Source organism: Perca flavescens, unplaced genomic scaffold (genome assembly GCF_004354835.1).
Source record: "Perca flavescens isolate YP-PL-M2 unplaced genomic scaffold, PFLA_1.0 EPR50_1.1_unplaced_scaf_12, whole genome shotgun sequence".
NCBI classification, from domain to species: Eukaryota; Metazoa; Chordata; class Actinopteri; order Perciformes; family Percidae; genus Perca; species Perca flavescens.
Window position 1 is genome coordinate 34,796 of NW_021166537.1, and position 27,039 is coordinate 61,834.

The following is a 27,039-nucleotide window of genomic DNA, read 5'->3' on the forward strand; positions in this document are numbered from 1 at the left end:
GGCAGTGGTAAATCTGGGCAATTACCACATAACAAATGAGAAAACAAGTATTAAAGGAAAAATAACCTAAATTTTCGATAGTCACAGTGTCTTCAGTTGTGTTGGTAGACGGAGCACAGGAGGGGGTCACGCTTGCTGAAGAAACTGCAAAAATATGAATAACCATTGAGAACTTGCTCAATGAATAATGAATGCAACTACTGATGAAAAAACAAACAAAAAACCAACCAGTGGCTGAATCTCGCTTTCGTTTCTCCCCAGCTCTACATCTTTTTGGCAGAGGTTGACCATCTTTGTCCTCATCAAGCCAAACACACAGCTTTGTTTTGACCCTCCTTTTTGGGGTCCAAGCTGATCCACCTAAATAAACAATTGAGCCAAAGAATAAACCACCCCCCACCAAGGTTATCGCCACCTACAAACATCTCATTATAAAACCAATGTTATAATATTACATTGGAAAAATTCAGTCTAATGGTTGTGTCTAATGGTTGTCTATTGGTCCTGTATTGTACTGACAGATCTAGAAAACCCTTTCTACATAAAAAAAAGAAAAGAAAGTGAAACGTTTTGACAGAATATTGAATGAATCTATCACTGGCTCTAACGTGTGAACTCAGCTCAACACTATAGCTTGCATTTGAATAAATACATTGAACCAGGTGCTGTATAGTTGCACTTTGTTTGGAGTGTTTTCAGTTTTGCACCTTGACACTTCTTCCCTGGTATACCTCAGGGTCTATTATGGTCTTAAACCTTGTAATTAGCATGTAATTAGTATGCTTTTTCCACCACTGAGATAATGTTATTTACCTTGCACTCATCCAGGAACACATCAACCAGGAATATGGCATCTTCGGGGTCAAGGTGATTCATTTTTCAGCTTGGTCAAGTTATTTTTCCTCGTTTCCTTTTCCTCCTTGTTTACATTTTCCTGCATCTTTTCCCTCGTTGTTTCTTCTTCTTCTTCTTCTTCTTCGTCTTCTTCTTCTTGAGGCCATGACGCGTCAAAACCCATCAATGAGATCGCACCACACAGGAGGTTAAATGCACAGAGGATCCGGTAGATTTCAAAATTAAACACAGCGGACAAACATCCGATCGTAACTCGTAACTTTGTCAACATTAGCTTCTCCCGGTGCCACGGAATAATGTGTTGATCAGTAAATCAACCTCAGACGCAACGCATTTAGTGGGTTTTGATCCGTCAGACTGAGCGAAATCGCAATGGAGTCCTATGTGGAATCTGGGTCCACAGCTATGCTAGGCGATAGCAGCGTCCATAGCAACCAAAACGTGTCAGTTTCACATTATTCTGGCGATATCTGAAAAATCTTCGCAACAACAAGCAAGCGAGTGATCATGTACATTCACTGAGTGAATATAATGAAAATAAAATATATATTTCTCGCTAGAAATGTAATCAAAACGCATTTTTATGCAGAAACTAACTCAAAATATTGATTTTTTCACTAAAAACTGAGAAATGTCAGCCATCTTTTTTGTTCTCACGGCCGGAATCTTGAAAGTCACGTGACTTGGACGCAGAACATTAGGAAAAGAATAGGCAGAAAAAATGTAACAGTCATACAATTCAAGGGCCATAATTGTAACCCCTCTACGTTATTGCACTTTGGACCAACGTAGTCAGGGTACGTTTTTATATGAGACTGGGTTGAGAAGTGTGAAGTCGAGAGTTAGAGCAGAGACTGTTTTATCTTTTCTTAACTCTTTTAAGTCTGATGTGTTTTTAATACAGGAGTGTGGCCTGCCGTTTTTAAACCATTACAGAGATTGGAAGGAGCTATGGCAACAAACATCAATATGGAGTGGATCAAACCAGAACAAAAATGATGGAGTGGCCATTCTAATCAAAAAAACCCTAGTCACAGTGAAGGGTAGCACCGTGGTGAGAGACGGCCGGGCACTTTTAGCACACTTGACTTTTATGGGAAGAGATTTTAACGTCTTAAATATTTATGGCTTTAATGATAAAAATGACAGGTACAACCTTTTAGAAGACCTGCAATTCCACATGCTATGTAGGGCACCACTAGTTGTAGGGGGAGATTTTAATTGTATTTTAAGCAGGAACGACAGGAAAGGAGCAGGGGAAGCTCTTAAAATTGACTAAACATCGGTTTTATTATGGGACATATGCAAAGATTTTAAACTTCTCGACTGTTTTAGAACCATGCAACCCAAAGAGCAAGGCTTCACCTGGTTCAGTGGTGATGGCACTAGAGCCTCTCGTATAGATTACATTTTATCACGCGATTGCCCACCAATGGATGCTATATTGGAACCGGTTTTCTTTTCTGACCACGCTATGCTTTCCTGCACCCTCTTACTTTCTTCTGAGGTGACACTAGGAAGTGGTCTGTGGAAGCTCAACTGCTCCCTTTTAGAGGATAGGGAGTTAGTTAGTCAGTATTGGGAGCAGTACCTAGAGTGGCAGACCCTTCAAGACTTGTACGATACACGTGCACATTGGTGGGAAATGGTAAAAGGGCAGACCCAGACTTTCTTTAGAAAGGCAGTAAGAGAAAGAAAGATAGGGACGACAGACGCATGTTGGGACTGCAAAAACAACTCCAGCGGTATTTTAAACTAAACCAACAAGGGATGGATCTTCATAAAGACATGAAACAAATTAAAGGAGAGATGTCCCTTTTAGCAGAAATTAAAAGCAAGGGTGTCATTTTAAGAAGCAAAGAAAAAGAAATAGAGGAAGGGGAAAAGTGTTGTAATGGCAAAATTACATTTAAGCACAATTCCTTATATTTTTATGTTTTATTTCTACTTTACTGCTCTCACAAATGCTGAAAGAGTCTCTCATTCCCACATGTAGATTTTGATTCTAACTTTGTGAGACATTCAGTCTGGAACATTATGTGAGCTGTTAGCCTGAACCGATAAAGGTACAAGGTCACCCTAAAACTATCTCTAGTTTTCTCATGCCAGTTTAGCTGTAACTGGGGGGTGAAAGTCATACAGGGAGGAGGAGGTGACATGACTCCAAGATGTCTCTTGTATTTCTCTGATTGTCTTCACGTGTATCAGATTGCCTGTCAAAATTGTAGTGTCATACTAAGCCAAGTGCGTGTGTGTTGTCACTCTGAAGATGTATATAAGCCTGGTGTTCTGTTCACGCATTTGAGAAACTGACTCCACACTGGGCTGCGGCCTTTTGTGAAATCATGTTGATCCTATTTGCAAATATATCTTTTTTAATAAAATACAAAAACCCAACTTGGTTTTAGTCTCAGTCTGTCTTATTTGTTTCAATTTACTAAACTCTGAAATTTCCCCCCCTGCTGCAAAGGAAACTTCCTTAACAAATGGCGACGAGGATGGGATCATGTGCGGGAGTCAGATAAAAGAGACTCCGTGGTTGACTGAGGACTCGCCATCCGAGATCCAACGATCTTCGCCTCTACCTCGCCCAAAAAGCATTCAGAGAGAGAGGATCAGAAACCACGGAGGGCTCTACTGACCCAACACTGATCTGTTAAGACGGAAGCAATTCCACGCAGCAGGGTAAGATCACACTCTAATTTAAATTGAATTAAGAGTAATTTAAATTGGCTGTAGTAAACTTCCAGAAACAAATACTGACGTTGGATACTAAAATAGGATAACCACTTTGGGGTTGTTTTGTATTAATTTTGGGTAGGCCTAGTCTTTTATGTTTGTGTAAATACATAGGCCTAATTGTGATCATTCTAGCAGTATTTTTGCACCATAAAACTGATCCACACACGGGTGTGACTTTGCTTTATAGATTTTCGGGGGACAAATCTAATTAGGTTTTGAAGTAAATCTAATAAACGGTTTTTCAGAAACTGTTAGGTTTTTTTGTGTTTGGTTTTTCCAAAATAAGATAGAAACCTGGCCTTACAGTGACGATTGTAAGTAGGATAGAAGTACTTCTTCCCAGTAAAATGGGTAACGGGTCGGGGAGATCCGGGTCACACATCCCTACGGGAACCATGGTGGATGACATGGTGTGAAAATACGGCTCAAAAGTTTGGATTGTCCATATTCGTCAAAAAGTTTTGGGTTTTCCTTTAAATTTGGGCAAATTGAAAATATTCAAACAGGAATTAGGAGAACAAGAGAAAAAAATAATGAAAAAAACAAAATTAAGAGGATTTAAAGCTACTGAGTACAGGAAAAACTAAAGGTATGATTCAGGGAAAGATTGCAAAAACACACATACACCAATAACCTCCTCATCAGTTCAGAAAGACAAGTTGGAGAAACGGAGGGACGAAGAGGACACAGACTCAACTATCGGACAGGACCGACAACATCAGTCACACCTGCATCGGGTGGAAAGACCAACGAGTACGTGAGAAAACCATGTTTGAAGCGTTTGTCTGTATGTTACAACAGGCTGGTGGGCAACATATGGAGCGCGGACCCAAGAAAAGGCCACTCCCACGAAGGACGTGGTCGAGCCAGAAGGTGCCGAGGCGGGTACCGTGGGCAAAATAATGAGCCCTACAACCGAGACCAGTGTTTGTACTGCAAGGACTCTGGACATTGGGTATGTAACTGCCTGAAGAAAAAGCAAAAAACACCTCAGACAGAGAACAACACTAATCCCTCTGTTTGACTGAGTCCAAAAGCTGATAAGGAAGATACTGCTATAAAACACACACACTCGCTTCATGCAATGAAGAAATGCTTGGCACTGATACACTGTTTTTTGTTTTTGCTATTTAGGGACAATTGATAGGTTAGAAAGTTCTGAAAAAAGAATCTAATCAGTTAAACCATTATAGTATGTTATCTTCTGAAACCTACAAGAAAATGCCTACTACTGAGGGTAAAGTTAAAAGGGTTCCACTCACATAACTTGATTATTAGAGCTAAAGATTTGACACTGAAGTGCAGTGGTCATTCTATTTGGTCAATTGGGAATACAGGTTAAACAGTAAAAGAACAATTTTCTGTTCCTTTCTCATATACATGGGAAACTTTTTTTTGGGGTCTGATTTATGTCCACTTATTTTGCTCAGGTAGTGATTTAATGTGCACTTTTAACATTGGCTTAACCTCAACACCTGTGATTTGATTTCTCATAATGATGCATCTAACAAAACCACATTTGTTAATCACAGTGTGGCTAAAATGAGCTCACTGAGGCGGCGTCTGTAATCAGCCCTGCCTCTGACTGCATGAAACCTGACAACCTGCTTTACACAGCTCATGTTACTACAGGGCCTGATTAAGAAATGCTCAAAATGGTTCTTTAGAGATATAATGACAGTTTGACAACCTCACATCTGATTTGGACTGATACTGACTGTGTTGTAGCTTGACTGACAACCAATATAGTTTTTAAAGAGCCCAGCTTGTGTTTTTTCTACATCTCTCAAGGCTGCATCTGCTTTTTCCTTCCTCGAGAGAGTTTTTTGGTACAGTGCTGTTTTCATGTAAAATGAACAGAATAGCAGCTTTTTCACTTTAGTGTTAATGATTAGGATTTTTTCTACTTGAGCCTGTTACGTAAAAATGCCTGTACAGGTTCCTGAGGTCACTGTAAGACTTTTTGCTGCCGAAGCTAATGAAGCGCTGTGAATATGAAACTGGCTTCCCCGACGCTGGGACTGCCAGATCCCTAAAAACAGTTTATGCAGACCGATGATAAGCACAAGAGCTGCGTGGCTCTGTGTTGCTGCAACACCACGGCGACAAAACTCCGTCCGGTTGCAAATTTCTCTGCTAAACTTGATTCTGCCACTCGAAGCATTAAATACGCCCTGTTCCACATTCTGTGTCACACATTTTGTGGGAACAGAATGAAAAACTCTATTTATCTGTGGCCAGGTACCTTAGATATTACTACTCTGTTAGATTGCAAAATGTCACTCTAACAGATTCACTGTTCTTAACCCTGATTTTCTTCTCCACACACCAGCTGACAGAGAGAAACAATGGTGTTGTAGAGCTACAGGTGGTACCATGACCGGACCTCTCTGACACACCTCTCACTAACCCTGATTTCATTTTTTTAAGGTTAACAGTTCTTCTTCCAGAGACTCTAGCAGTGGCCTAACCGTGTGGGCTTCTCTGTTGTAGGTGTTTCTGATGCTATCTGATTTGGACCTCTGCCATCTCATCTCTCAGTACAAGCAGTAGAGCTCATTCTTCCTAACAGAAAGCTATCCAGCTTTTTCTTTCCTAAATGTTGCAAAGTTGACACATGGGTTAAAACCAGGTGTAAAAAGTATGATTAGGATGATGGAAATACAATTGAGGGAAAAACAGTTGTTTCACAATGGTGAAGCAACATTGGTTCACAAATGATTTCTTTTTGGATCAAGACTACTGTCAGCTAGTGTAGGAGCCAAAGCCCTACTTACTGAAATAATTCCAAAATGATGAATTCCTACCAAAATCTCAAGTATAGTGGTTTGCATTCAAAATGCAACATGCCTACATTTGACAAAAGCTCTGCTTATTGTACTGAGGTATAGAATGTGCACGCATAGCGACCAAACCTGTCAACCTTTTGAGATTTTGTTTACAGCACCTCCACACATTGGACTTGGGTGAAGAGGACACCCAGCAGACACACCACTGTGTGAGGACCAACTGGTAACGGATTATGTCTCCTGATGACATGCTAACAACCACAATGAGAGCAGCAGAGCCACTCAGTGAGCTGATTGGTTAACCCTCACTGTAGACTAAGCTTACAGAGCAGCAAGGCCATAGCAACACACACACACACACTCAGAGATAAGAGAAAAACAGGAGTTGTGCATGTACAGTAAATGGTTCAGAAATGATTTTTGATATAGTTTTTGTCATAAATTATAGAATGTGATATGTTTCCCATATCAGGTAACAATTTGGATAAATAGAGGTCAATTGGAACGACTTAGGTTTGTTCTATAGGCCTAAAAATTTTCATTCATAATGATTTTTAGAACTACCAGACAACGGTTAGTATAACTTTGGGTTGCAAACTAAAGATAAAAAGTAAATAAACAACATATTTTTGTTTAATTCGTCTTAGTTTATTGGTTATATTGAAACCAATACAGGTTGATATGAGATTTCAGCCTAAAAACAGTTAATTTAATATTGTACTCTAGTGAGTTTTTTTTTCAGTAAAACTGCACTAAAGACTTTGTATTTTGATTTGCTATATCAGAAATAGGTTAAAACTAAATTAATTGATGTTGATGTTGAAAACACTTTGGTGAATGGTTTTCTTTTAAAAGAAATGATTTATTGAATTTTGTGTTGCTTTTATTCAGGTTTTGCTGTGTAACACAGGACAGTGTTAATGGCTAAACCACTGAACAGATTATTTATATGTGCTGCGTTGTTTTGAGTCATGAGCTTGTCATGCCTCAAATAGAAGGGATATAGTAGCAATAATAAATTGGGTGTTTAATGAATGGGGTGTTCACATCATTTTTTAAATTTAAAAACTAAGACTAAAGAAAATTTAGTTTTGTTTTGATTGACTTTCACTATTTACTTTAAAGGTTGTGTTAAAGTAATCTAAAAGAGAACAATTACAGAAGCAGTGTTTCCTTTTTAGCACAATTTGTATGGATTTTATAGAGTTAAACCAGCATGAGGGAAAGTAATGCGGTTGTATAAATTATTGATATTCATTAAAATAAGTAAACACTTTTCCAAGTGATAATATTGATAAAAAAACAAATAATGCTTTTTGGAGTTCTGGTTTGTGCCACACGGCGCCTCATTTGTATCAGTCGCGTCCATCTCACTCCCCCTCCAGCTGCAGGACCAGTAAAAACTGTCTGGAGGTTCGGACCAGCAGACGGACTGAGAGAAGGAGGGGGGGGGGAGCACCGTTCTGCTCTGACACATCTGACGCATTGTGAAGTTAAAGGAGAATTCCGGCCAATTTTTACGTTAATCTTGATCGCTATAGCTACGCGAGTACTTTCGATAGAAAAAACCCCGACCCGAATCAGTGCAGGTAACACTGAGAAGCTGCAGCTACGTACTACAAGCGTCCCCTGAGCTAAAACGGCAGTGCTCGGGGCAAGTTTTAGAGTGCCTTTGTGCCTCTTAACAGACACAAAATGCAATTAATATGTCTGTGCCACAAGAACAGGGCCCTTACGTGTCAACAAGATGCGTTTTCAACTCAGACATTGTTTAAATTCACCTACCCTGGTCCCTGTCTCGATCCTGCCAGTAGCTAGCTTGCCCTGCTAGCTGATAGCCGTTAGCTGCCGTTTGGTGAGTGTATTCAGACAGGCTTCTGTGATAATCATCCCAATAACAATCCACGGAGCGGTGGTGGTGTGGCTATGTCCTCCAGAGGACAGGTCATGTCATGAAGTGTATTCCCCCCTAAAAAAAACAATAGTGCTGTAGTAGCTGTTAGCTGCTAGCTGCCCTCCGGTGAGTGTGTACAGCCAGATAGGTGTTAGCCGTTAGCTGCTTGCTGCCGTCCGGTGAGTGTATTCAGCCAGGCATCTGTGCTAATCATCCCAATAAAAATCCACGGAGCGCCCGGTGGTGTGGCTATGTCCCCCAGTTACTGAAGGCTACCTTTAGCTTGTGCTTGGAGCAGCAAGTTCATCTGTCTGTTTCCCCTCTGTCTGTCAGTCTCGTTCTTTCCAACTCTTGAGGCTAGTTCTTCGTCTGTATACTCTGGTTCGAATAAATAAGGATGACCATCAAACGCAAAAGGCTCTTCCGTGTGTTGCATATCTGCTATATTCTTCATACTCCAAGCTTCTTCCGTTATAAACAACTCCGCTTTTCACTCTTCACACACACTACACTCCAATCTGCAAATTACTGTTTACCTTTTTCTGCTACAACTGAATTCCCAGGAGACCGCGCGATGCAACAGCTAGGCTTCAGTAACGCTATTACTGTGCAAGCCACAGACATCGTTTATCCCGTTTCCATGTAGTTACATAGTCACTGATATGGTCATAACCACTACAGTGCTAAATTACCTATTTTGAGGGGGAAATAATCTAAACCTTTCGCTGCAAAGGCATGATCTGTCCTATGCAGGATATCCACCAACCCACCGGGCGCTCCGTGGATTTTTATTGGGATGATTATCACAGATGCCTGGCTGAATACACTCTCCGGACGGCAGCTAGCAGCTAACGGCTAACAGCTATCTGGCTGTACACACTCACGGAGGGCAGCTAGCAGCTAACAGCTACTACCGCACTATTGTTTTTTTAGGGGAATACACTTCAAGACATGACATGACCTGTCCTCTGGAGGACATAGCCACACCACCACCGCTCCGTGGATTGTTTTTGGGATGATTATCACAGAAGCCTGTCTGAATACACTCACCAAACGGCAGCTAGCAGCTAACGGCTATCAGCTAGCAGGGCAAGCTAGCTACTGGCAGGATCGAGACAGGGACCAGGGTAGGTGAATTTAAACAATGTCTGAGTTGAAAACGCATCTTGTTGACACGTAAGGGCCCTGTTCTTGTGGCACAGACATATTAATTGCATTTTGTGTCTGTTAAGAGGCACAAAGGCACTCTAAAACTTGCCCCGAGCACTGCCGTTTTAGCTCAGGGGACGCTTGTAGTACGTAGCTGCAGCTTCTCAGTGTTACCTGCACTGATTCGGGTCGGGGTTTTTCTATCGAAAGTACTCGCGTAGCTATAGCGATCAAGATTAACGTAAAAATTGGCCGGAATTCTCCTTTAAGTAGCACACAGACTCACATTCTGAAAATACACACATTATTAGGAGAAGATAATTAGAAGTACTTTTTTTTACTTTTAAGATAAGTATTCAGTTGATGTGTCAGGAAATGTTTAAAGTACGTTTCATTGTTCGAATCTGAATTGGATTGATGAAAATTTGATAGAAATAACTTTGGCTTTAGGTAAAGTCTGACATAAAACATCTGTAAACTATTTTTGTGTGAGTGCTGAGATGGGGTTTGAAACCATGATGATTAAATATATCAACAACTTGGAGATATGATTAAGACTAAATAGCTAAATGAAAATGTTTAATGTTGATGTGACTGCTTAATGATGTACATTATGAGTAATGTACTGAGACAATGGTATACACATATTCATTTAATATTTACTCTCATATTTATATGTTTACACGAAAAGTAAAATATAATATAAGTTAAAGATAACTCTTATAAACAGTAAAAGATAATACTTTTATACTATAAAGATAATGATATTATAATATACTAGTATACTTTATAAATAGAAGGGATAACAATTTAGTCAGGAAAAGTTTAGAAAAAAACAAGAAGTTGCCTTTCAGGCCAGTTCCTGCTGGTACCAGAGAGCTAAAAGTACTTTTGAATTAGGATAATAGGTCTCCTATTGATGGATTGTATAGGAGTTCAAATTAACAGTTACTTTCAATCGGAAGTCAATTATATTTGAAATACTTCTTGCTTTCATCTGAGGGAATTTAGCCCACACTGGGGAAATTCATATAGGTGATAAACAAACAGTTGGTTTTTGATTTCAAAGACAAATTATGTCATTTTTAGGAATAACTAATTTGGATTTCAAAGACAAAAAAGTTAGTATCAGAATTTTGTCAAATGCTTACAGATGCTATTTGTAATCTGACATATTTGGGTTAAAAAGAATTAGGATTTTTGTACACAAAACATATGTTTATGAAATATGTTTTATTGTCATCAAACTGCCTGACCAATATATAGGCCTACAAGTGCAACTGAAATGATTAGTTGCTAAATCAATTAATTGATTGACAGAAAAACCGCTTTGATCGTTTCCAGTTTCAAAAAATGGTTGGACTTTTCGATATTGCTGTTTTTATTGTACCTTAAGTACATATTTTTAATGGAATATTGGTGGTAACAGAAAATGTTTACTATAACTATCTGTATGAACCTTGTTTAATTGATTAACCCCATTTAAGCAATATTGTTGAATCAATGATGACATAGATCAAACTTTGAGAAGCAGTGTGTTTAAATGCTCCTTCTTACAGAGGCTCAAAACAGCCAAGAAGGGGACCACACACACACACACACACACACACACACACACACACACACACACACACACACACACACACACACACACACACACGAAACAATGGTAAAGATTGTTTCCAACGATTTGTCAAGTGCTAGCAACCTCTGACAATAGAAGACATGGACGATGCTATCTGCAAAACAAATATATGTAATCATTAAAGTAATTTGTGTATTGTGATTAGGTTGTAATCAAAAGGGTGGAATGTAATGGCAAAATTACATTTAAGCACAATTCCTTATATTTTTATGTTTTATTTCTACTTTACTGCTCTCACAAATGCTGAAAGAGTCTCATTCCCACATGTAGATTTTGATTCTAACTTTGTGAGACATGCAGTCTGGAACATTATGTGAGCCTGAACCGATAAAGGTACAAGGTCACCCTAAAACTATCTCTAGTTTTCTCATGCCAGTTTAGCTGTAACTGGGGGGTGAAAGTCATACAGGGAGGAGGAGGTGAGATGGCTCCGAGATGTCTCTTGTATTTCTATGATTGTCTTCATTTGTATCAGATTACCTGTCAAAATTGTAGCGTCATACTAAGCCAAGTGCGTATGTGTTGTCACTCTGAAGATGTATATAAGCCTGGTGTTCTGTTCACGCATTTGAGAAACTGACTCCACACTGGGCTGCGGCCTTTTGTGAAATCATGTTGATCCTATTTGCAAATATATCTTTTTTAATAAAATACAAAAACCCAACTTGGTTTTAGTCTCAGTCTGTCTTATTTGTTTCAATTTACTAAACTCTGAAATTTCCCCCCCTGCTGCAAAGGAAACTTCCATAACAGTGTACAAGATACTTTTTTAAGAAAATAGTAAATAAAGGGGGGGCATTTTTAGCTTAAAAAAAGAAAATGGCTGCACTGTTAAAACAACAGAGGGACTTAAAGACACAATTGAAAACTTTTATACAGAACTATATAGAGAAAAACCGGTTCAAAGAGACACCATGGTGGAAGTTTTAAATTTCATTGAGCAAACCATAGACGACAGTGTGCTTTTAACCCAGGATTTTACCATTCTAGAGTTAAATGAATGTATCAAGAGTTTTAGAACAGGGAAGTCCCCAGGAGAAGACGGACTTCCCTTAGAATTTTATTTAACATTTTGGGACATTTTAGCACCTGACTTGTTTGATGTTTTTAGCGACTTTGAAAAACTTGAATGACTTCCTGATAGCTTTAGAGTAGGGATAGTGACCCTGCTTTACAAAGACAAAGACAAGACTGACCTGAGAAATTGGAGAACCATCACACTTTTAAATGTTGATTGTAAACTTTTTAGTAAACTTTTAGCATCACGCATTTCTCTGTTTTTAGAAGGGTTGATTCACCCGGATCAAGCCTGTGCCATACCAGGGAGGAAGATCACCGACAGCCTCATACTGATCCGAGACACCATCTGTTATGCAAGAGACAGAAACATCCGGCTAGTAGTCCTAAATTTAGATTTTGAGAAGGCTTTTGATCGGGTCTCGCACCAGTACCTTTTCCAGGTACTGCAAAAAATGGGCTTCCCAAGAAGGTTTATAGCCTGGGTGGGATTGCTGTACCGGGGCATTACCAGCAAATTCCTCGTTAACGGGAATCTGACAAAAGCAGTCAATATCAACTGCGGTGTCCGTCAGGGTTGTCCGTTATCTGCCCTCCTTTATGTTATTTCCATCGAACCATTGGCACAGATCTTGAGAAGGGACAAACTGATTAATGGGGTAGGAGTGCCGGGGAGCGGGGGACTCGCAACAAAGTGCATTTTATATATGGATGATATTAACATTTTATGCACTGACCTTTTATCTGTCAACTTTTTCGGACGGGCCTTCTGGGTCAAAACTAAATAGAGGCAAGACCCTATCCCATTTTTATGGGCCGTGGACGGCGACTGAGACTACCGGACTCCCCCTGACCGTGACCCGGACAGACCAAAAAATACTTGGGGTAAAATTCAATCAGGAGGGGGGAGGGAAAACAAATTGGCCAGACATGGTAGGGAAAGTTAGGCAGAGACTAGGGTACTGGAAACTTAGAGGACTGACAATGGAAGGAAAGGTTTTAATCATCAAGGCAGTGATTTTACTCTTATTTTTACTCATCAGCTCTGTTTTTATCCCACCCAGGAAAGTGATTTTAGACCTGGAACGAGCCATCTTTTATTTCCTGTGGGGGTCCAAGTGGGAACGAGTGCAAAGAAGCGTGATGAAGAAGCCAAAAGAGAAAGGAGGGAAAGGAGTGCCGGACCTGTTATTGTTTTTAGGGAGCAGATTTACAGCTATACACATAACAGCAGCCACGGCCCCATCCAGAAATCCTAAGACTACAGCTATGGCACGGTTCTGGATGGGGTCATACCTCAGAAGATTGAAGATATTACCCTCGGATCTTAAAGTACCAGTGTCTTTTATCCTGCCGCCAACCTACGTTTTTATCCAGACCTTTTTAAAACGTTTTTACCTTGAGCAAGAAGAAGTGTATGTTTTAACAAATCATCGCTCTCTCATTTCAGTTGTGCAGGAGCGGGAACCAGTGAGTCCAGTGCGTGGGCTGGCACTTGGCGAGCCCTCAACTGTTTGGCGCAACGTGAACCATTCGGCTCTCCCAAACAGACTCCGGGACCTGTCGTGGATGGTGGCTCACGAGATCCTCCCGGTCAGGTCCGTTATGCACTCCCGGGGCATGTCAGCGCACTCAAACTGCCCCCGACCTGACTGTGGCGAGCCGGAGTCGGTGAGGCATTTGCTCTGGGAGTGCAGCGCTGCCGTAGACCAGTGGGCAATGGCCGGCTCCTTGCAATTCCCGTACTTACCAGCAAGGGAGGTCCTCACAGCACAGCTAGTGCTGTATGGGGTGAGCCCAAAGAAACCGATGCCAGCATGTGACTTTGCAAAGCAGTGGCTCACCCTGGCCGCCATCAAAGACGCCATTTGGACCTCCAGAAACTTGCTGGTAAGAAAGCACATGCAGAAGCAATCAAAGCAGCCGCGGCCTGACTCTCCGGGTGAGGCAGGTGGGAAGGAGCAACAAGGGGAGGGCCTCCTCTGAGCACCGCAACAGGATCCCGAGAGACCCAAACGGATTAAGTACATCCTTGTTAGGGACCCACTGCGCTCCTGCACAACTGATTTTTGAAGAGAGCTTTTTAACCAACGCTCTCTCTCTTAAAACTTTTAATATGGACACTAAACACACTCTGACATGCACAAGATGACAACATTTTATATTTACCTGAAAGTTATGAAAACAACTTTTACCTGAAAGTTATGAAAACAACTTTTACCTGTATTACGTATGAAAACAAATGCTTTTACGGTACTACACCTGTTTTAAACATAGTTTTACAGAGTAACTTATTTATTTATTGAGTTGTATTTTAAATGGTAACTGAAGTTTTGTGAATTGTGTGAGGACCTCTATGAAATGTGTTTTGAACTTGTGTCAATAATAATAATAATAATAAAAAAATTAAAAAAAAAATCTGTTCTTATCAGTTTAATATCTGATACATCTATCAGGGGACAACATATTAAATGGATTTTTGTCAATAGGATTTGAATAAGGGGCTTGCTCCGTTCCTTCCACGCATCGACCCGGTATTGCAGCGCCGCCGGGAACGGTACACCCTTCTTCTGTCTTGTGTAAAACCAAGTAACAACGCGCACCGAACTGCCCCGTGGTTGTGTTTGATACTGGACCAAGAGCGGCATGCGTCGCAGTGGCTGGCGGACTTCGTGGCCAGGAGTTGTCGCAAGAACCGCTCAGTTTGACTGAATGGTCTGTAAAACCTCATTGGGCTCCTGGTATCAAAACGTTGCCATAATAATCTAAGACACGACAACTGCGGTGAAAAACGCAGCAGCGAATTTGCATTATTGATTGGCAGGAAAAACAGCAGAGAGAAAATATTGGCAAGTGAGGCTTACCGCGAGGGTGTGGGCTGGGACGACTAGGGTTTTCGGCTGCCCTCGAGTAGAGGGCTGTACTTGTTCTGGTTTCTCTTCATAACGCATAAGTCTTTCGCCTTTCGCTAAAGACTTCCTAACCCCTAAACCTAACCCCCAATCCAGGCGTTGGGATGAGAGAAAGAGCTAGCAGCATAGTGACCTAAGTTGGTGGTAACGCTTAAGGTGTCTTTTTTAACATTGAAGCCCCGGTCCAATAGATGGGGGAACAGATGAGACATATACTGCTGCGAAGAGCAGGGAGAGAGTGCGACACTTGATATCCGAAGGGTTGTATGCGGTGGAGAACCGGGTCGACCTAGGGCCGACCGAGCCATAACACAAGCAATACAAGCAGTTTGCCGTGTGGTTTGAGCTGTATACTGAGCCTAGAATTAGGCTGAGCCAACAACTGCCTTGGCTAGATTCTTTACAGTGACTTGTTTAGTATGTCTGACTCATTGTTGTTGCAGCCAAAAAGAACTCAGGAAGCTTCGACCCACCAGCGTGTCGTCCAGGCCCCTCATGGTCTGGGGACTGCCCTTGAGCATCCTGAGCCTGTTGATGCCTGCAACCATCAACGGGAACAGCTGGCGTAGGAGACGAGGGCGTCCTTGTGCACCATGAGGGCACTCTGCTGACTTCTGCCCCCTTTGTCTCTCTCTCCCTCGTCGGATTCCTAGCAGTCACCTGAACGTCTGACCCCTGCGCTGGCCGAGCTGCAGCTCGCTCTCGGCCAGCACCTGCCGACGATTGGTGGGGTCGCCTCCCTTCTCTGCAACCCTATCCCTCGCCTCAGAAATAAATATTAATGCAGAGCACTGTAGAAACTCGTATCCCTGTCTGACATTACTCACACTGACTTAACGCGTTTTTTTACGGTCCTTTGGGTGATCATCTGAGTGTTGTTAGCCACAGCGTTGTTGACAGTACAGTAGCTACAGTAGCGCTGTTTGGCTAGCGGTGGGGACCTGACAGTGACACTCACGGAGGTAGACACTTGTTAATATTTGTATTAAATATTAATGCAGAGCACTGTAGAAACTCGTATCACTGTCTGATGTTACTCACACAGACTTGACGCGGTGTTTTACGGTCCTTTGGGGGAACATCTGAGCGTTGTTAGCCACAGCGTTGTTGACAGTACAGTAGCTACAGTAGCGCCGTTTAGGCAGCGGGGACCCGACAGTGACACTCACGGAGGTAGACACTTGTTAATATTTGTATTAAATATTATAGACTATTACCTGGGTCAGCATGTTAGCTAGCCGCTAATTGCTAATTTTATTTTTTTATATATAAAAGATGTCGTGATATCTGTGAAAGTGTCATGAAACTGCTCCAATTAAAAAAGAATTAAAGAATGAAATAGTGCAGTTGTAAACAGAGTGTGTGCAAACTGTGTTATCCTCTGTGTTATACATTCAGACATCATTCATCGTTCTTCATCTTTACTGTAAGTACCTATTTATTTCTTTTTATGTTGAAATATCTACTGCAGTATTCAGCTAATGTTCATTTATTTATGTAGATGGAGAATCCTACTTTCAGAAGGGCCCCTAATGGGACCCTTCTGCTGAAGGCTTCGGCCGAGGCAACCCGGACCCGGCCGCCTGGCAGCCAGGCCCCCTACAGGGCCAAGAAGTCAGAGGAGGTGGATGCGGAGGCCTGGGCCCACGTCAACTCCGAGGGTGGCGACACCACAAATGCCACCCTCATCCTGAGCCGGTGGAAGGTCCAGTTTGGGAAATACCAGGGGAAGACCTTCCACTGGCTGCTGGAGAATGACGTGGGCTACAGCGCCAATCTGGTGGCCTCCCACCAGAAGGAGCGAGAGAGGACAGGGTCTCAGTCCCCGCTGATGGCCAACAAGGTGCAGTACTTCAGTCTGAGTCATACAAAACAATTTAAAGAGGGATGATCTGATGACAATTTTAACCTCCCTTGGTGAATTTACAGGATGCTTTCACCCGCTACTCCTCGGCGTACCCTGACTTTACGGAGGCAGTCAGGTTCCAGCGGGCGTTTGAGGAGGCGCGGGTGAAGTCCCTCCAGCCCGGGCAGGAGGGACAGGCACTTGTTGGCTTCGGGGACTTTAAATTTGAGACACTGCAGAGCCTGTACATTTTATGTGAAAAATTGTCTGATTTGTGCAGATTTGTCAACTACCTCCGGAGGAAGATGCCAGCTCCCGGCACGCAGATGGAGAACGCCGTCCAATATGTCCGTAACAGGGACAGACAGAGAGCCAGGGCTGTTGCTGCATCCACCACCACAACTGCTGCTGCTGCATCCACTTGCACCACCACCAGCACCAGCACCAGCAGCAGCAGCAGTAGCAGCCAAGCCTCTGTCTCGGCCGCAAGCCAGAGAGCCAGGAGTACCTCACAGTAAGTGTTTCAGTGTAAAGCGGTCTGTTTGATGTACCTGGATGTGTTTGTAATGTTGTCTCATTATAAATGTTGTGTGTTTTTGTTATAGACCTCTTGGTTCTGCGCTTGCGGCCTTTGTCTCAGGGCGGCGTTCTCTGTCTGCGGTGGAAATGCAGGCTAAATTAAAAAAGATTGTTCCTAAGCCTGCATTTCCAGGCAAGTCCAAAATACTAAGTTAAATGTTTATACTATTGTTTTCCCTGTGATCACTTTGTAAAGTTCTGTTCTCTGTGTGATTACAGCCTCTTCCTTCCGGCCCTTCAGACCAGCTCTTCCCTCCACTTCCACCCAGGAGCCCTCCGATGAAGAGCTGGTCAAGGCGGTAGTTGACTCGGAGAAGTGTAAGTAAACAGTCAAGTAATATTTTACAATTTGGCAAATTGTTTATGATGATGAAGCTTGAATTCATTGTTAACCGTTGTATTTATTTTGCTTAAAACTGTTTCCATAATCAGAGGAGGAGAGGAAACGACAGGTAGGTTTGTGTTAAATCAAAAACGGGTTACGTGGTGTCATTTCAAATCACTAACCAACATGCTGGCCAATCAATCATAACATCCCTAATCATTGTATGTGTAAAGTAACATTTGCTTCTTCATACTTTAGTTACCTGTATAATCTGTCTGCTGTCTGCATCACTCACTCAACCGCTGTAATGTGTTATCGTCAGTTTGTCTCGCCCCCGCTTTCTCAGCTTCAGTAGTAGTAGTAGTAGTTTTTGTATGCAGCTTGGCTGAATGTGGGCCTGAATTTGTTTTTGCAAAGAATATATAGTATATGCAATGTACTGTCTATACATTTTTACTGAAACATTTTATTTCTCTTAAAGCCTCAGACAGCTCTCGCTCCTGCAGCATCCACCTCCTCCCCTTAGCGGCAGCAGCACAGAAGGGGCCTCTCTCGCCCACGGATCCTGCAGCGACACATCCTGGAGCTGGAGGTGACCAGTCCCCATCCTGGAGCCACCTGGAGTGCAGGAGTTGACGGAGCCAGCCGCCCTCCCTCCCCCGCCTCCTGCTGGCAGTTCTGAGGTAAAAACACATTACATATACATGTCTGTCAAAACATATCAGGCCTCTCTGCTGCCCTCACACATACAGTGTTTTTCCTTTTAGATATTAAAGTGTCCTGTGTGTTTGTGTTGTTATCTCTCCAGCTGCTGCCTGCGTCCTGGCGGGCAGCTCTCACTGCGGAGCAGCAGCAGTGGATCGGCCGTTTACCAGGAGCAGCAAGGGGAGGTCCCAGCTCATCAAGGAGCTGAACGTATGGTGGTACCCTCCCCAGACCCGGCCGATCTACACCCAGCCTCCCGCGTCCCCCGACCCCTTCTTTGCATGTCGGCTGTTCCTGTGGATGCCACACAGGATCTGGCATCTGCAGCTGACATGCCCCCAGCCTTTGTGCACCGGTACCATGACAAAGGCTGGGCTGTACAGGACCATCCGGAGGGTCCTGGACATCGACGGCTGGTATCTCATGGCCACTGAGTACCTAGAGTGCCGTCGGTGTAAGAAGAAGGTCGGAGGGTGGTCACAGGGCATCTTCAGACAGCTGTCCCCCACCTACAGCTGCCAATTCCCAGCTGTACTTACGTACAAGTAAGAAATCTCAGTGTATGTTTAACATATTGTGTGGTGTATATATATGTTTTGCTGTATATAATGTTTGTTTTGTTTCTGCAGGCTGTCCTGTGACCTTAGGGTGGTCGCACAGCTGAGGTCTCGCACTCTGGGCAACAGTGCTTCTCGGCTGGCGCACTCCGATGCCTGGATGCGGAGAGCTATCGCGTACATCGGCGTGTGCGAGCAGTTCCTGGCCTTGTGCACGGTGAGGGGGCAGTTCCCACCACCACCCCAGATGCTCCTCTCCCCTCCGCCGTCTGGCTGTTAACAGTCTACAGCCATGACGTCCTAACGCGGCTGGAGGAGTACAAGGCCAGGATCACGTCCACCTTGGGATCCATCCTAAAGATGGATTCCACTAAGAAGGCAAGTGAAGTTTGTGACCGTTTAATATTTTCATAGAGCTGCTTTTACGGCACAGCTGTGTGTTCATGGACTCACAATAACAAGTAGAATCTCTCTCTCCTTAAGGTGACGAAAAAGCTCGCAGGTACCGCTGAAGACACGGCCGCCTGGGTTACCAACGTGGGTAACGAGCACGGGCAGGTCCTCATCAGTGTCCTCACCTGCTCCGAGGGCACCGAGGGCCTGTCCGCCATGGCGGTCGGGTTGATGAGGCGGTACCGACGCGCCGGGGTACGTCCCCCCCAGCTGATCTACGTGGATCGTGACTGCTGCAGCCGAGACGGCGTGTCGAAGACCGCTGCCTTGTTTCAGGTGTGAAACTGAGACTGTTAATAGTAATGCTCATAATAGCTTTCATTATCATCATTATTATATTATAGACTATTATGTATACTTTTGAAGATGATTATAACATCATGAACACTGTACTTACATATATACTGTGTATGTGTGTGTGTATATATATATATATTAGGACCGGGACTCGATTAAAAAAAATAATCTAATTAATTACAGGCTTTGTAATTAATTAATTGAAATTAATCACATTTTAATTCCATAAATATTTGACCTGAGAACAGTGAGAAGTAATTTTTTTCACATGGATTTTTAGTATTCCATTGAATAATGACTTGTGGACGTCTGTACAAGACTGTCCGGAAGGTCCTTGCCAGTGACAGGTGGTACTACATCGGCACAGAGTACCTGGAGTGTCACGGCTGCAAGAGGAAGCTGACCACCTGGTGCAAGGACATCCATGCTAAGCCTCAAATATTGGGCCATTTTCCCCGCAGTGTTCACTTACAGGTAAACACACACACATACACACACACACACACACAAAAGAGGTATATTGGAAAGCAATGTTGTAGAGGTATTTTAGCTTTTGGAAGAAAACACAACTTAAGCAATTCAAGATAACGTGTGCATATAGGACCAGTGGCTTTTAGTGTAGACAGAAAACAAATTACATGCTATTTGTCAGACCATTCACAACAAACTGGAACTATGGTGAATACAAACTGCAGGGCTTAAAGTATTCCGGAACTGTGCCGGATCTCTGGCGTGCGGCCATGAGGAAAAAACAAAAAAACAAGTTGGGAACTTGCATGCGGTTTAATATTTTCAAGTCATTTGATTTCACCTACCAATCATATGAGAGGAACGCAGCTCTAACTAACGCAGGGCTTAAAGTACTCGGGCCTGGTGCCGGATATCTGGAGTATGACTATTTAACCCCTTTGGACCCTGTGTCCATTGGAATGGTCATGACATATTTTTGTCTCTAGACCAATAAATACTCTGTAATTGAATGATGTCAGCAATGCTGGTTACTGATTGGACCCTGATTATCCAATCAAAATCATGTTTTGACTTTGAGCATGTTCTGAGAGAGTGACAGACATCGGACAAGACAAGCATGGCGGAGCGACAGCAGAGAGGGAAGAGTAAGTGCCTATTTTCAATCAAAAATGTAAATTTATGTTCATGCTGGCCAAACAAATTTGCTGTCAGTATAATTTTAACTGTTACAAGTGATAATATTTGAAGTTATTTCAAACATACATCATATAATTAATGTATAGGATTTTTTCAAAGTCCAATGTCCATTGCAATGGACATCAGGAGGTGGGCATGTTTAGTGTCAGTATATAAAGAAAAAGAATACATTTAAGCTTTTCATAGGTAAAGTATGGTGTCACAGTTTATTTATTCATGATTACAAAATTTTAAATATATATTTTTTGTACATAATGTTCTTGTAGAGTATAAAGTCGAAGACTTTCTCGAACGTCTCGTAAATGGAGAGTTATCTGAACTTGACTCCTTGAACTCGGGAAATGAGGAGGATGAAACCAGTAGTGAGATAGGTGGTAAGTTTAGCAATGAAGAGTGTTTTTAATTCTTAGTATGTGTTTTTTATCAATTTAATGTCTTATATGTAAGATATAAATAGAGTGCATAATAGTTCAAGAGTAAGAATACCTAAAATGAGTTAAAATGTGATTGTTTTGTTAGGGACAGTGAAGAGGTTACATGCATGCCAGAAGAACTTGATGTGGCCAATGAGATTGAGCTAGAGGAAAAAGACAGTGTAGTGACAGAGGAAGACAGGAGGAGATGACAGTAACCAGGAAGGAAGAAATCAAGTGGCGTCACAGGCCATTCAATACAATCATGGACACTTCCTTTGAGAATCCTCCAATTCAAGAGGCTCATCCCATGAGACCCTATGAATACTTCAAACAGTATATACCAGATGAGATCTTCAATTTGATGGCCGACAACACAAATGTTTATGCCTTGCAAAGTGGTACATTAAGTTTCAAACCGATAAGTCCAGGAGAGATCAGAACCGTAATCGGTCTCCACCTTGCTATGGGAGTGTTGAAAATGCCAAGAGTCTCCATGTACTGGGAAGCTGGGATGGACATTGGTATTTTTCAAAACACAATGCCCCGTGACAGATTCTTCCAGCTCCGGTCACATTTGCATTTGGTCAACAATTTGGAGAAGCCAGCTGACAACAATGATGTGTTTTACAAGGTACGTCCTCTCTATGACGCCATACGCAGTAGATGCTTGGAGCTTCCACTAGAGGAGAACCTTTGCGTTGATGAACAAATGGTGCCATTTTGCGGAACTCTGTCTGTCAAACAGTTCATCAAAGGCAAGCCACACCCATGGGGGGTGAAAATATACTTCCTGTGTGGGAAAAGTGGCATGGCCTACGACTTCTTGCTGCACCAAGGCACAAACATGGAGGTATCACAAGAGCACAGGAAGCAGCTAGGACTTGGAGCTGGAGTGGTGTACCATCTTAGCCAGCGGATCACTGAGGCCAACCACAAGTTGTATTTTGACAATTATTTCACAACGTACAATCTTCTGGAGCTGCTGGCTGAGAGGAAAATTCATGCCGCTGGGACAGCAAGGGTCTCTCGCTTTGCCAGGCCTCCTCTACAGTCTGATAAAGAGATGGCCAAGAAGCCTCGAGGAAGCTGTGATGAAGTTGTAAGCCTTGATGGTAAGGTGGCACTGGTCAAATGGTATGACAACAGACCAGTTGTCATGGCCTCCAACTTTGTCGGTGTTGGCAGAATGAATGAAGTGCAGCGGTGGGACAAAAAGAAGGCCCAATTTTTGATGGTGTCCCATCCAGAGGTGGTTAAGCTGTACAATGAAGCAATGGGCGGCGTTGACCTGCTTAATCAACTTGTCAGTCTGTACCGTACAGAAATTCGGTCAAAAAAGTGGACCCTGAGAATGATAACCCATGCTTTTGACATGGCTGTGGTCAACAGTTGGTTGGAGTACAGGCTGGACGCCAAGAGGGCCAATATCCAGACCAAAGACATCCAGGATCTCCTCCATTTCAAGATGAATGTGGCCCAGTGTCTGGTGAGAGTCCATAAAACAGTGGCAGCAAAACGTGGAAGACCCAGTATGTCTCCAGAACCACAGCGTGTCCCCCACAGACCAGCTCACAGACCAGTCCAGGATGTATGGCCTCTACGTGAAGTTCAGTATGACATGGTTGACCACATGCCAAATTATGATGAAAAGAAAGAGGCTACCAGATGCAAGATGCCATACTGTACAGGAAAGACACACGTCTTTTGTGACAAGTGCAACATCCACTTGTGCTTTGTGCCACACCAAAACTGCTTCAAGGCTGCTCATCGAAAATGAGTATGAGTAAGTTGATGTGAGAATTCTTCTCAAGTTCACGTTCCAGTTCCATCCCAAGTAAATGTGCCATCAGTTCATTAGCCTACTATAAAAAGTATGGTTATCTGTTGGAAGTTCCATGATAGTTTTTTTTCAGGTAATCTTATCTACAATCATACATTTATTGTGTTCATGTGCATGTTCAGATTTCTCATTTCTCTATCTTTATGCAGGCTCTGGGTTTTCCTGGTGATGACCTCACTGCTGTTCCCTACCCACGCTGAGATACCCCTATCAAGTTCATGTGCATGTTCAGAACTGTACACAGACTCAAAACCATGCAAACATCCAGTTCCAGATGTTTACGTCATACCTGATTGATTACTATGTGGAAAAACTCAGCCTTATTTTTCTTAAGTTTTTATGACGTTTTACACCCATCTCGTCGTGGCGTCCACTGGAATGGACATGAAAAACTACTATTAAAAACACGAGTTACCAAAAATGTGTTTTTTCCACTTTGTTTTTATGTTGGAGAGGAGTCAGAATCAGTTAAAAAAAAAAGAAATGTACCCAGTCAAAAAAATGCAGGTCTGAAGGGATTAAGAAAAATAAGTAAATAAAAAAAGCCCACATGGGATTTGTTTTTGATGTGCTGGGTTTAACCAATCATCCAACTTCCACCTACCAATGAAACAAGATCTAGCCAATCAGATGCAAAGTAGGGCGGGTCTTTACCGAAAAGCAAGAGTGCGGTGTGGTCTAAATGGAGGCAAAGTTTATCAAACTTGGAGCATGTAGATACAGCTTTAATTGAGAAGGGAGTTAAAAACAAATGGTGCTGGGCATGAATAGAGGACAAGAGGAAAAGGGTGGAGACGGGAAGCCATTAAGCACTTGGTGCCTCAAATTGAGGGAGCCGGGTGCTTGCTTCTGCAGCGCATGTTCAAGGAAGATACTGTACGGCAGCAGCGGTAAGAAAGTGCTAGTAGGGATGAGCGAGTACAGCATTATCTGTATAAGTATCTGTTAACCATATGAATTATCTGTATCTGTACTCGGACTGGGCGGGGCCTAACCTGGAAGTGGATGGGATTCAACCCGGAAGTGGGTCGGGTTGTCTTGAAATGGGCGGGGCTTTAACCGGTATGTTATTTTAAGCATGCAATTGATATGGGTTGATTGTTTTATATCACTACTTCCTTTTTTTTATGAAATACAGTAAGAAAGTGTCAGACAGAAAAAAACAGAGCCAGCAGACGGTTTAAAAAAGAAAAAAAATCTCTGACAGGCAGAGATGCAACGCGAGTCTCATTCTACCAAGCACCACGTCTGAACAAACCCCATGTTTACCAGAACTCTACTGGTTAATAAGTTAGTACTACAAACGGAAGTAAAAAACAGACCTGAAGCTGAAGAAACCCTAAACGTTAACGGAAAAGACCCGTGAACCTGAGTGACTGAGGGAGAGACAGAGAGAGAGAGAAAGAGAGAGAGACAGCTGTTCTCTTCTCAGGGTTCTGTGTGTGTGAGTGAGCAGAGCGGGACACAGCAACACAATAAATCTGTGTGTGTGTAGGGGAGGGGCGCTGTGACTAGCCTATCACAGAATGCAGACGCAGTCAGCTACCCAATGAGGATTTTTATTCAATCCGAGCATAGATATTGACTCGTATAATACTCGTACTCGGCAAAAGTGCTTGTTTTCACAATGATTCATTGTAGGATTATTATGTTATTACAATATGTAAATCTACATTTACTTTTAATTTAACATATGGTTGGAAGAAGTAAAAATGTATCCCCAACTTTTTACTTCTTAAAAAAATCTTTTATTATTGTGTAAGAAGGACTTTAACTGTTTGGCCAGTGAAATTAACTTTAATGAGTAAACATTCTTCCACCCTCCTGGCTCCAAAAAAAATATAGCTGTAAATTTTAGCATGTTGGGCGCAACAAATTACATGCATCTTACCTAGTTATATCAACAACCTCCACGCTTTTTGTAAGGTGTGTCACATTGATTTTAATGTAGCGCATGACGGGGAAAACGACATTACCCAGCACATTAAAACACAGCGGCACCATCGCGCTGAAGAAGCACATAAGGGCACACGGGCGAGTCCATCCTTCATCATGAAAGAACAGACAGAGGCAGAAAAAGTGAAGCAAGCTGAACTCAAGATGGCAATGTTGGTAGCACAGACTTACAGTACACTTAACAGTAACACACACCCCTCCCCCGCACAAATCTTCTAGATTTTGAAAACCACATGTTGGCAGCTATAGGACACACGGGAGGGGGGGCGGGTAATAAATATCAAGGCCCGGATGCTGCCTCCTTGAGGTCTTTGCTAAGTTCAAGTGGCCAGAAAGCAGGTGGATGATTGGGACACCTGCAGCTGAGAGGGGAGAGCTGTCAGGGGAAGGGAGGACTCTCCCAGGGACCCCTGTTGATTTCACACCTCTTCTTAGAACTAAGTTAATGTGTCATGATCCCAAGTTTGTGTGTCTAAGTCATCAAAGAACAAACTCAATTGACTGTGTGTGTGTGTGTGTGTGTGTGTGTGTGAGGTAGGCTGCTGTTTTGATCAGTCTATGGACACTTGCTACTATTCCAAACTATTGAAATATCAACCACTGGTAGTGTTACGTGTGACACTGGCATGAACCCAAAATGCAGACAGAGACAGAGTGATAGTTAAACAAATATATAACAGTAGTTAAGTGTCCAGCTTTTCAGAAAGGGGAGCAAGTCCAGGTTTTCAGAGGGGTACAGGTCCAGGGGTTCCAAGCAGGAGTGTCTGTCTATCCAGGTGTGGGTGTTAAGTCTGTAGTGAGGTCCATTAGTAGCGATCAGAATGGGGGATGGCAGGAGTGAGTGGCAGCCAGAGTCAGGGTCCAAAAAACTGTAGCACAAGAGAAAACAAGTCAGGACAAGCAAAATAAAAACACCAAGAGTAATATCCAGCTGGTTGAGTCAGCAGCGTGGGCGTCTTGACTATGATCTGACAACGAGTGGCAAGTGGGGTATTTAAAGCTGAGGTGATTATGGTGAATGAGTTGCAGCTGGAGCACCAGGCTTCACTCCTGCAATTAACAGACAGAGGGGAGGGGGAGAGCAGAGACAGAAAGCTACCGAGCAGTAGCAGCAGTAGCAGGCCTAACAGGTAGATGTCATTCACCAACTTGGATACAACTGTTTTTTTTTCCTGCAATGCCTTTCAGATCCAAATAAAAGCATTTAAATGTGTCTGTATGTGTATGTCTGTCTCTCAGGCTGTGCTGTGACAAACTGCTGTTGTCCCAGATGAGCGACAGGTAGTGGTGGGCAGATCGAGGCTTCGTGAAACAATGAAACCGTTGAAGCAAATGTGCCATATTGTGTCGAGGCTTCGAAACAATCCGACACCCGTCTCAACGATGACACCTAGTGGTCACTTGCAGGCGTTAATCTAAAACAACCTTGACAATGAGCCATTTTTTATTATTGTATTTTTCTAATATGTGAAGCTTGTAACCTGTAGGCTCCTCACTGTGCATAATGTTATTTTGTTCATGACAAAAGAATATTAAGAAATCAAGCCACAATGTCTCAATTCTTTATAGATTTTTATTCAAAAATATGAATGTCCCAACAGTTTATTATATTTCAATCCTAATTATCTATCTATATCTATATATCTCTATCTATATCTATATATCTATCTATCTGCGTATCTATATATGTATCTACCTATCAATATGTGTCACTATGTATACTCTGTCTCTAGCCTATCAGTCAATGTGTAAATTTAAATGTAATGCTAAATATAACTAAACAACTCGCACTATGAATGTCACTATATCACCAAAAATCCGCTATCTCAAAATCAAACTCCTCTCACAAAAACCCACGAGGTCAAGATGCGTTGACTTCACTTTTATACTGATGT

General features: G+C 42.5%; 1 protein-coding gene and 1 pseudogene across 1 annotated transcript; both read left to right on the plus strand.

The window, feature by feature from the left end:
* Positions 1-1,787: 1,787 nt before the first annotated feature.
* Positions 1,788-14,280, plus strand: LOC114551501 (uncharacterized). Its single transcript, XM_028572539.1, has 2 exons — positions 1,788-1,909; positions 13,156-14,280. Exon 2 carries the CDS (start codon positions 13,235-13,237, stop codon positions 14,075-14,077), a length of 843 nt encoding a protein of 280 aa, XP_028428340.1. The 5' UTR covers positions 1,788-1,909; positions 13,156-13,234; the 3' UTR covers positions 14,078-14,280.
* Positions 14,281-14,452: 172 nt separating this feature from the next.
* On the plus strand, positions 14,453-14,659 carry LOC114551511 (uncharacterized; annotated as a pseudogene).
* The last annotated feature ends 12,380 nt before the right edge of the window (positions 14,660-27,039 follow it).

Bases quoted from the DNA above. Each gene is read 5' to 3' on its own strand.
- LOC114551501 (XM_028572539.1), top strand. From the start codon at position 13,235: ATGAAGAAGCCAAAAGAGAAAGGAGGGAAAGGAGTGCCGGACCTGTTA.